Source organism: Centroberyx gerrardi, chromosome 14 (assembly GCF_048128805.1).
Source record: "Centroberyx gerrardi isolate f3 chromosome 14, fCenGer3.hap1.cur.20231027, whole genome shotgun sequence".
NCBI lineage: Eukaryota > Metazoa > Chordata > Actinopteri > Beryciformes > Berycidae > Centroberyx > Centroberyx gerrardi.
Window position 1 is genome coordinate 17,031,958 of NC_136010.1, and position 11,486 is coordinate 17,043,443.

General features: G+C 43.8%; 1 protein-coding gene across 2 annotated transcripts in view; it reads right to left on the minus strand.

Moving 5' to 3' along the window:
* The window catches only part of LOC139931135 (cadherin-4-like), a 200,901-nt gene extending 189,882 nt beyond the window's left edge, over positions 1 to 11,019 (minus strand). The window contains exons 1-2 of one of the 2 annotated variants that reach the window (XM_078288159.1): positions 10,963 to 11,019; positions 9,391 to 9,502 (exon numbers count right to left, since the gene is read on the minus strand). In XM_078288159.1, coding sequence (XP_078144285.1) covers positions 9,391 to 9,502; positions 10,963 to 11,019 — 169 coding nt within the window. Of the gene's footprint in view, positions 1 to 9,382; positions 9,503 to 10,962 lie in introns of both variants that reach the window. The other variant, XM_078288160.1, reaches the window with a different exon arrangement.
* Positions 11,020 to 11,486: the final 467 nt, after the last annotated feature.

Genomic DNA, 11,486 nt, shown 5'->3' on the forward strand with positions numbered 1-11,486 from the left:
TGATTTTCAGGAGATAAAAATGCATTCTGGTTTAGAACTGATAGCACTGCTATAGTATAAATCTCATTCTACAAAATCAGCCTCCTCTTCACTGTTGGTCAAGCAGATTCAACACACCTGCATACTGTTTATTAACAAAGAATCATCTTCTAATGATCAGTGTTCTCCTTCAGTCTTCCCATGAGCTGCACAGCCTCACCACTACTGCCTGTATCCTTCTTTTTGCTTTCCTTACCTTGTACATTGATTTTTGGCAATTCACCAGCATCCTGATTTTACCATTGCTACACACACACTTGGAAACACATGGATGCAGACACACACACACACATACACAGACAGACAGACAGACAGACAGACAGACTTTTTCTCATGAACGGTTAATTATTCATGTCAATATCTAACGATTTTTTTTACCATTGGACGATTGATCAAAGTTGAGCTATGCACCATCAGAGATCTGAGCACCATGTATTCTTATCTCCTGCACCGCTGCTCGTTGCTGCACTGCCTATACACTCATCTCTCCTACAGGTCTATCAAGACAGTCTCTTTGTGCAAGTGGTGCGGAAAATAACCCACAAACCAACCAATACATTAACCAGTAGTTAACTTATCAATTAAGTGTTCTGCTGTTGGCCTTTATCAACAACACTTGTAATGTGGTTCAGTGAAAAAAAAGCTGCATGGCAGGATGGCCTAGTGGTTTGTGAAGTTTCCCCCAGTCCTCCCTAGAACCAAACCTCCCAAATTATCCTTGAGCAAAATATTCAATCCCTACTGCTCCAGGAGGACTGCACTAGCTGGCTGACCCTGCGCCCCAACCAGAGGGAGAAAAGAGAATTTCCCCTTTGGGGGATCAATGAAGTCTATCAAAAAAAGCCAACATCTATCTTGACATGAATCATCAGACAGCCTTTGCAAAGAGCAGAGCTCCTCTGGAAGCCCCTTTGTCAGCCCCTTATTAGCTTTTAGCCTGTTGAATAGCGCAGGCCCAGACACCAAGGGACTGATCATTGTCTTCTGATTAATTAACATTACTGGCACTCTGTTTGTCGACCCCGACTCCTCTCTCTTTTTCTCCCTCTATTCCCTGTGTTCCTGTGCGGCTTCCTTATTCAGAGGTGATGATTCGACTGTGTGCCGAACTTAAGAACTTAATGGGGAGAACATTCACAGGGAGTTCAGGACACAATTAGTGATTACCAGAGAGCCATGTCTTCTGAGGGCTTCCATCCTCCGTTTCATCCTCCCTTAACAAAGACAAGGGATCTCCCAGCAAAGGGAATAGCATATGAGGCCCTAATGCTCTTGGATTTGTCCTGCCCACATTCTCAGAGAGATCATACACTTCTGCTGGTTGATTAGAAAAGTGTGAGAAACTGAGAGAAGTCTCTTTAATTAACAGTAACGATCCTTTTCTCAGCTTGGGGAAACCAGGCAGGGTGGAGATATAATGGGAGCAGGGTTAGAGGTGAGAACGCTGGGCCATTTTTCATGTTTTTATTCTCATATCGCTATTATAAGGGGCTTTTCTATACATAACAATGGTTTTAAAGAAGGTGCTTTTATTCCACTTCTCTTTAATTATGTTTTGTTACAAGAAACTGGAGTTGAAAAAAAAAAAATGTTTTTGAGGAAAAGAAGAGAATATCACAAATTGATTCATGCATATTTAATTTGCCCAGTGGTGAGATAGTAATAGAAATCCAAAGGTGAGGCTGAAGAATTTCGACAGAATCTCCAACTACAGGACGCTGTCATCCCCTCCCCTCACACTCTCCCTGCCTATCTTTATCACAGTTTAAAAAAAATAAAATAAAAAACGATGGAGCCATAATGGCTGAATCATCACTTTGTTGGTTGGATTCACAGTGGTTTCACTGAATCAATTAGGCTGTAATTAAAATGCTGCCATAGCCAAACAGAGGCTGTGGAGGAGTCAGGAGCGAGTGGGCAGGAAAAGGACACCACAGTGTTTGGGCCCAGGCCAAGACTATATACTGTAGTAGTGGGCGGCCTGGGAGGGGGAATCTGGATTCCATTTGTTTTAGAGTGTCATAATGGGTTCCTGTGTTTCTGTTTGTGTGTGTGTGTAACAGTATCATGGTATATGCTATTGTGGTAGTTGCTTCTGGGTATAAAGTCATATCCTTCCTCTTCTACCCTGTTGAGAGGAAAACGTCCCCTCCCCAACCCCCGCTCCACCACCACCCCCCATTCCTCCCTCCCTCTGACAGCAGCCTGGCTGAAGGACATGGTCAGTGCGACTCTCGAGGAAAGAGAAAACAGCCTTGTAGGCTTATCGTTATCCTGCTGGTGTAATCCCTGTCCACCATATCCCAGGCAAAAGAACAGCCCAGGGAGCGCCTTGCATCGCTCTTGCTCCTCACGAAAAACTATTTCACCAAAGACAGCAGGGACACCTTACCACAGCCGCTGTACACTCTTAATCTGACACCACCAACAACAAATCTCCCAACCTCCCACACAGTGTGTGTGTGTGTGTTTGTGTGCATGTGTGTGAACGTGCATGCACTTGAGAGAGAGAGAGAGAGAGAGAGAGAGAGAGAGAGAGAGAGAGAGAGAGAGAGAGAGAGAGGAGAGATAGAGAGAGAGAGAGAGAGGGAGAGAGAGGGAGAGAGAGAGGGACAGAGAGCAGGTAGTGTCCCCTTGTCATCTCACAGCCTTCATAGCCCATACAGGCCATCTGTGCATTAAAGAGCCGGAGTCCAAGCAAAGTATTTAAACTGGTTTAATGTCTTCAGGAGGGCCATAACCTTGGTCCTGCAGGACCCCATAAGGCCCATCATACCGAGGCAGGAGGTCTCTTAATGTACCAAGCAGATGACAAGGATGCAGAGTTCACACACACCGCAGAGTAACTCAATCTGCAGGAAGTCTCCCCCTATTTTTTATTTTTTTTACCCACTCTCCATTTCCCTCCCTTCCTCTCTCCTTCTTTGTCCCCTCTCTCGGGACAAGGGGAGAAGATGTCAGAAATCTCATTAAAAAATAATGGCCTCCACCTGCTTGCTTTCTTCTTTTCTCGTCTGATCCCCGGGTGCCTTTCTAATGACCGGGTTGGAAAAGCCTCTGAGGCACTGGCGGATACCTGCCATCCGTAGAGCACTGGACAACTGCCCCAATGCACACACCACACACACACACACACACACACACACACACACACACACACACACACACCAAGCACACAAAAGCACATAACCGCTCCACAGCATGCGCTCCCAAGCCTAACCATATTAATCAGAAGGAACTCCTGCAGGTGTGACGCCTGCACCCCCTGCTTATCTCATAAACCACTCATGTCTGGACCTTAACAGGGAAAGAAACGTTCGGCCATGTGGTTAAATCATCTATATGAGCCTCGCTGGAAAATCCACACGCAATCCTCACAACTATTGGACACATACATCAGGGCTGAGGTTACATGTTCAGTAAATTTGTGTCAACTGGCTATTTGTAACAGCTCCCTGAGGTCAGATTAGCCTTTGGCCTGAGGAGTATAAACCAGCACCTCTGCATGTCTGCAGCGTCTTCGCCACTTCACAGGACATCCAACAAATGTCAGACGCATGCATTTCTCTAATTGATAACCATGGAAAACTGATGTGTCTGCGTCTGTCTCCGTGACTGTGAATATCCTCACAAAAATTACCCATAAACTATGTAATGGTTCAAACAGATGGGGGGGAGAGACAACGGATTTGTGCTGTTATTTTGCATTATAACGGAGAGATTAGATGGTTATATGGGAGAGGGTTGCAGAGACAAAACATGAAAGAATGATTCAGAACAACAGCAAGAGACAGAATGGAGGAGAGATAGGATTTTGCAAGAGATTATAATAAAGTAAGATACCATGATCCAAAACTAATAAAGACAGAGAGAAAACAATGAGAGTGATTTAGGCAGAAACACAGTGAAACAAAGGAAGCTATATTACAACAATGTCTAATCTCCATGAGGAGGCCTGTCTGCTATCGACCCAGATAACACCGCATACTGTGTATCGTGCAGAGATTTGGGGCAAAAGGTAAACAGGAAATCAAAACAGCCTAATTCTGTTTGAGGGTGAAGGGAAAAGAGAAAATTGATGTATTGTCCGTCCCTCTGGAGCCTGTGAGAAGAAAAGACATCTTTTATTCAGGCTCCTATGAGTCACTCTTTCAAAGTTGACTTCTGTCCCCACACGACCAGTACTCCGAATCGCTAAAGAGTGTGTTAGGTCTGATTTTGGGGAGAAAACGAGCTTACTAAAGATAAATTTACTTTTGTGGTTGGTGTATTATTGATACCTAAGGCAGAGGATTCCATAGGGTTATTTATGATATAGAACCATTTTTCCATGTGGAATGAGATATGTGAATCAAACTGGAGGTGTAATTGATCATTGGTGTATATCAATTTATGTATTTCATGTTGCAAAACACTGTTCAGAACACAAAGCTTACAGTGAAGTTACAGCAAGTTGAAGTGATTTCCTTCAGGCGCGTCTTCACACTTCTTACTATACACGATTGCCCCGGCTATTGGAGAAAAATTCACTCAGGGCCTCGCAGGAAAGCTTCCCAGACCGAGGCAAGTGAGACTCATCACCCACGGCCTCCTACATGCATGCTGGCAGAGACTTTTGGAGCTATTATCCTGGAGAAAAATACAGCTCGGATCAATTTGTTTTATTCAGAATGCAAAAGCCCTCCCAGCCAACTCTCCTGGTTTTGGAATGAGTGAATAGTTCAGCCTGGCAGTGGGCAACACACACTGCTGGAATATTCTACAGATGTGGTAGAAACAAGGTGGAGCTGAAGGGAGAGATAGAGATGATCTGAGGGAGAGAGACAGTACTTATAATACTTCTAAACAAGCAGTTATGTGTACAGTAACAAGCCTGAGCCTGGCTAGGAGGGTTAAGGAGAGACGCGGTTGCCTTTACCCAGTCACACATTCACTCTGGCTGATGAGTTACTACAGGGATCTAATTCACGAAATGGAGCAGAGTGTCAGTGAACTTGGTAAGATAAAGTGATGGTTGCAAAGGGACTCAGTAGCTCTAGTGTAAGAAACTGCACTGTAGATATCAGCATGGTGAGTTCAGGTATTGACATGCCCAAAGAAAGCACATCCACGCATCAGCATTCACATATTCTCTCTTCCTTCAACGCTTCCCTCTCTCTGCTCTCTCGCTCTCTCACACACACACACACACACACACACACACGCTCGCGCACACAGAACAGTGAGGGCTGCCCAAAACCACCAGTAACCCAAACAAAGTCCAAGGTCAGCAGAGTGGGCTCACTGAGCTGAAACCACCGGCCCTGGCTTTCATTACCAGGAATAGAATCAGCAGAGGGATGCAGGGACACATGGGATGAGGTTACGTTGGCTGGCACTGTTTATCTGTGTGAGCCTGGCCTGGGCCCAACTCATATTCTCTCGCCTATAGAATACAAAACACTCCAAACATGGTGACAGCGTCTGTTGGTGAGCCAAATATCAAACCTTCAACTCCATTCAGCAGCCAACTGTGTTTTCCAACAAGGTTGAAACTGATTCTAATTGAATAGGAACTTTGTGATGTTGTTTTTGCAGCAAAGGAGACTGTGTGTGCGTGTGTGCGTGTATGTGTGTGTGTGTGTGTGTCAGTCAGTCATTCAGTGTGTGATGTTAAACAGGTGTGGCGGAGCTCTAACTCTAATGGTGCCCTGTGTGTGCAAGTGGTAAAAAAGCTGTCATACCTATAATGAAATCCAGGCACAGAAGACAGCAGGGGTCCTCAGCATTGAACTTGTGTCAAATGCATGCACACACACACACATACACATACACACACACACACACACACTAGATGGATGAGACCTCTTACCCCTTAAACCCATGATCTCACCTTTTAAGCCCAAGCTGTGTCTCTGCTCTGAAACCAGATGTGATTCTAAAACTTAACAAACACAAACAGCAGTCAATTTACTGCTAAGGTTTAAAGGAAAAAAAACTTTCTCTGCTACATCAGACCCACCAAGATAATTGTTCAGAGTTGTGAGACATGTAAGTCAAAGTCACATTACCCACTGCTTCTCCCAGGATTTCACTCAGTTTAAAACAACCATCAAATATCCTGCTGACAATCCGATGTTGTAATCTATCAGCGCAAACTGAGCAGCGTCCATATTTTTTGTTGCTTTCAGCCAATAACTTTGGTAACTGGCAGGGGTTTCCCTGATAAATAGAGATTGAATCAATTCACTCAGCAGGAACAATGCAGTTTGTTGAATTGATAGCTATAAACGTTTATTGGACAGATAGTGTTTATCAATGAAAACTGCTCAGTTGGCCAGCACACCCAGGAGTTTTAGGAAGTGATCTAAGCGAGCATCACATGTTCTTTCATTAAAGAAACATTAATCCAAAATTCTTGCAAAAAAAAAGTCATGGAAAGTGAAATGGCTCATGAATAAAATAGAGAAGCAAAGGAAATGAGCTGAAAGAGAATTAAACAGTATTTTCGTTTGACACAAACTTGGCGCAATAACCAAAACTTCCAAAAAATACCCTATTTCATATACTTTGGAATATAAACTTATAAAATAATGAGGGAGATGGCGGCATTATGAGAATCACAATTTGGCCAATAGTCTACACTTTGTTGTCATCTCTGTTGTTCACATTTTAATAGCTACTGTGTCTAGCCATTTAGATTTACTTTTTTAGGCAATTTGCCGGTATTCCAGGGTGACTCAAAATGATAAAATGTGGAACGTACGCCCCTCTTTCTGTTTCTCTCTCTCTCTGTTTCCCTTTCTCTCTCTCTGTTTCCCTCTTTCTCTCTCTCCCCCTCTCTCTCTCTCTCTGCTGACCTCCCTTAGAGACTCTGGACCCAGGCATCCTCCCCATCATGGCCAAGGTCCTAGTTCTGTCCTTCCCGTTATTCCCCCTGTGGCTAACATGTATATGTGTGTGTGTGTGTGTGTTAGTGTGTATTTGTGTGTGGGTGTCATTACTCCTGCCCCCGCCTGACGGTTCTGGGTTAAACAATGTTATTATTAAAGCCTTTCCAGAGTAGCTTCCTGCCTCCCTCCAGTGACACCCTTACCGACTATAAATCAACCGCCTGAGCCCTGTAAATCAAAATGTGTGTGTGTGTATGTGTGTGTGTATGTACGCATGCTTGGCCACTGCAGCTGTGTTCTCAGACACACAGATGAAGGCGATATTGCAGCTGTGAGTGTGTCACCCCAAAGATGAGGCCACGTGACTTCAGCAAGATCCTTAAAAATAACACAGAGCAGACAAGTGATAAATGTCAGTAAAATTAAAGCATAACTGCCTCAATGCTTCCCTTTATACGATTTAATAGTATGTATGGATTACAAGTCTGTATATCTAAGAGTGGAAAGAGTCAGGGTTTAATCTGTCTGATAAAAATAAAAAAAAACAGACATCGTCTTCTTTCAGCCTTTTTGAAGAAGTGTGCAAATTGTTTGAAGCTGGCTTTAATGTGGCTTTCCTTAGAAAACTTGCTGTGCAGTAAAATCAGACTAAAGCAGCCATTGCTAGTCACAAATTGAATCCCTAGTATTTAATACTGCCCCGCTGGACTACTAATGATTAGTTTATGTGTCTGAACAGAAACCCAGAGACAATTTCTTCTCCCTGAGACCAAACCAGATAAATAATGCTCTCTGAAATAAATGGCTCCTGTGCAGCAGTGATGGCTCATTCGGTGATTGTTTGTGATTGTGTTGACACCCCCTGCTGGGCTGACGACTTCACTACCACACGGAAAGCGAACTCACCACCAGCGGCCATGTCCCATATCCCCTCCCACTCTCAGCCAGGCTACAATATACTGAAGTTAATGAAACACTGAAATTAAGCCCAAACCTTTCTCCAAACTCATATCACCTCTGCCAAAGGACAAACACACATACAAACACAAGAAAGCAAACAACCACAAAATATATAATATATATAATGTAGCCTACTGTATATGCCTGGTGTAACAGACAAGTTGTTGTTGTTTGAATCTCTCATAAAAGTGACTGATATCTGTGTATGTGTGTGTGTGTGTGTGTGTGTGTGTGTGAAAGAGAGAGAGAGAGAGAGAGAGAGAGAGAGAGAGAGAGAGAGAGTCTAGACAGCTGTATCCCCGCCAGGTCTCTCACAGCTAAGGAGAGTGAGAAATATATACCGTGCAGCTGCCGAAGACACAGTCGACCCACAAAAGAGCTATTGTGCGCCCACAGCAAAACAATACAGCTTAGCTGAGCTACGAGGAAAAACCATTGGGATCAATAGAGAATTGCAATTAGCCTACATTGGCAGGAGCGGTGCCAGATTAGACACAGGATGTCGATTCCATTTCCTGCACTATCGGCCCCTCAAACTAAGTTGGTTCACGGCATAATTGCAACAACAGCCAAACATAGAGGTGTGACTGTGTAGTGTGAAGGTGATGATACAGAAGATAGTAGTGATCATGATAAGGATGATGCTGTTGATGAGAATTAATATATGGTGAATATATGGTGTCTATACATGTCAAAAAAGTGAAGGAAGAAGGAATCCTTGGACACATACCCCAAAAAGAGCAAAAGTTTAATCCTTCAGATGATCAACCATATTAAGTTTTCCAATCTAAATGCGGAGTATATTCATAAAATAGCTAAAAATCATACATGTTAAGTACTTAAGAATGATGTATAACATTCACAATCCCAGGGATTTGGATTGATAATACAATGGCATGTATTGTATGCATGTACAGTTACAAAGTTAAAATTCCAAAACAGTTTTCTGTGATTCTTTGTTTGAAGCCTTCAACTACTACATTGTGAAACCGCACTACAACAGCAGTCAAATACACTGACTGAGCAGCTCCTGATCAGATCATCTCTGAAACTCACAGCTGCAGCTGTCTACAATACGTGAGCTCATCCTCAACCTCAAGCCCATACATCTATGTAATTGAATTTCATCTCATCTTTTTGATTTTTTCTACTGTCATTTTCCAGATGCAGACTTAAGCGCTACTTCAATAATGAATAAGTATATTATATGCATTCTATACAAGCCGCCACCCCTCAACATGAACCCAGACACACACACACACACACACGCACACAATCACTACACCAGCATAATCCTGTGCTAAAATGACACACAGTGAAGGACCCGTTCATTTAATAGAAGAGTCTCACTATGTCTCTGAAAGTGAGCTGACCTTACGAGGCCAGCCATGAACAGAAACCACGCCACTGTGCACATTTGCTTTCATTGGCATTAATGCAGGGGGGGAGCTCTCGCACTGACGCTTTGAATCTCCCCGGCGAAACAGAGAAGAACTGACACTCTCATTAACGGCCTTACCTTTAAGTATGTTCTGGCCTTGCACTACATCCCTTGAAATGAGCACAGAGTAGAAACTTTGTGAGAAGCCAGGTCGGCAGGGATCTGTGGAAGCCTGCTCTCCATTAGTCCCCTGGGAGGAAGAGAATACATTGTAAGACATCTATAAACATGGATTCCATTGATTCGTTCTTTCTCTTTGGCCCTGGGAGTTACAGAAAGCAGCATACACCACAACACTTAGCAGAAATATATTCACATCTCCTTCCACAAGTTTATATACTATATGCTACTGGGCATAGGCACACAGCCTACCTATTACATCCCCTATTATCTGGAATAAGATGTCAAATGTTTTGCGTGAATCACTCCATAAAGAAATGGACAGAGATGAAAAGAGGAGGGTTCATATCCAGATTTTTAAAGTATTGTGCACAGGATAAAGTGATGCACAGGCAGCACACACACACGTAAATGGGAAACTGCATGAATGCAGCACAATTTTCTCACTCCTGACCGTGAATCTTACACTACCAGAGGGGTCCAGAGAATTGAGCAGTAGCCTATAATGCCACCTGTGTGTGTGTGTGTGTGTGTGTGTGTGTGTGTGTGTGTGTGTGTGTGTGTGTGTGTGTGTTGCACAAAGGGTCTGCAGAAAACTTTACACCCAAAAAAACATTCGTGCCCACTATTGGACTATTGGTTGAATTGAACGGTGCGATCCAAACCACTACAGGCAAACGACTGAATGTGCGCAGAGCCACAGCAGAGCCAAGGCTGGCTGGAGTCTGAATGGAGAAGAGGACAATAATCCACCGGTCCCTGGTCCCTTCATGTTACTGACTGTGCAGTGCTTCATCTCTTTGGAGGGAATAACGGAGGAGAAAAACGTCTATGTCTTATTTCCCTGCTCTTACATAATTGTAGTTAGAATACCCTTAGTAAAAAAATTTTTTAAAAAATAAGCTGATTTAGGAAAGCTACTTGGTGCGCGGTTTGGTGTAGCTCGCCGGTGCCTTGTTAAATCTATTAGCTTTTATTGGTAAAATAAAAAATAAATAACGAAAATGGTTGGAAAAACACCCTACAACTAATCAACTTACAAGTTTAACATGGTGTATTTCTCGGGAAGCTTTACAGGTTAGGGATGGTCCCTTGTAATATAGTCGAAATGACCTACGTAGTTTAATAAAGAATAAAGATTTCACCGTCTAACCGCGCTGCGAGTAAATACAGGTGATTCAATTGTGCAGTGATTTTAACTTGTGTATCCTACTGAGGAGCCAATCCAGATAAAAATTTGACAAGGACCAGAGCGGACAATACGGGATCGTTCGCTCTTATTCGTCTCTTTATTTTTCCTCTTAACAGACTGAAATTCATCGGGGAACCAATTAACATACTTGTAGGGAAATAACGACCGGCGTTGCGCTGCTGCAACGCGCTGGACTGCCAAATCCTTCCGAGTACATGACACTTTACAAGCGTACGGGCTATCGCTTTGGCACCCCGCACCTTTAGAGACGCCGCATCTCGCCACACTCTCATAACTCTTCCACAGTCTTGCACTAAATACAAAATGTGAAATCTCACCCAAAACGTGTCCAGAAGAAGGGCTGCTGTCAGGACCAGAGCGAAGTCAGTTCTCATCGTGGCGAGCAAGCGAGCGAGGGCTGCTTGGACGAGGAAAACAAAAAGAGGGTCGATTCGTAATTCTTCTCCAATAATTGTGTAATTCCCCCCCTCTTGGTCAGACTGCTCGTTACGTCCCCCCTTGTGCTCCGCGAGTGTGCTGCAGCTCTGCCCCGAGTTTCCCCGGCTCTCTCATCTGCAGGTGAGCGCTCAGCTCAGCACCAAAGCGCAGCCAGCGTCACTCTCCAACCCCTCCTATCACCCGGTGCAGGAAAACTCCACACACGCACTTAAAGAAACACTCGTGATTGCTTTACATCAACCAAAGCAGACCCCTGATGTCGTCTGAGCACCCTTCTAAATGTTTATTCCACTCCTATAACGACCCAGCTGCTTACGCTCTTGTAGCCGGTGATGTAGGTTGATATAAATAAAAAAAGGTGGGTAAACCGCGAGAGGGGAGTCAATTCACTAAACCATTTATG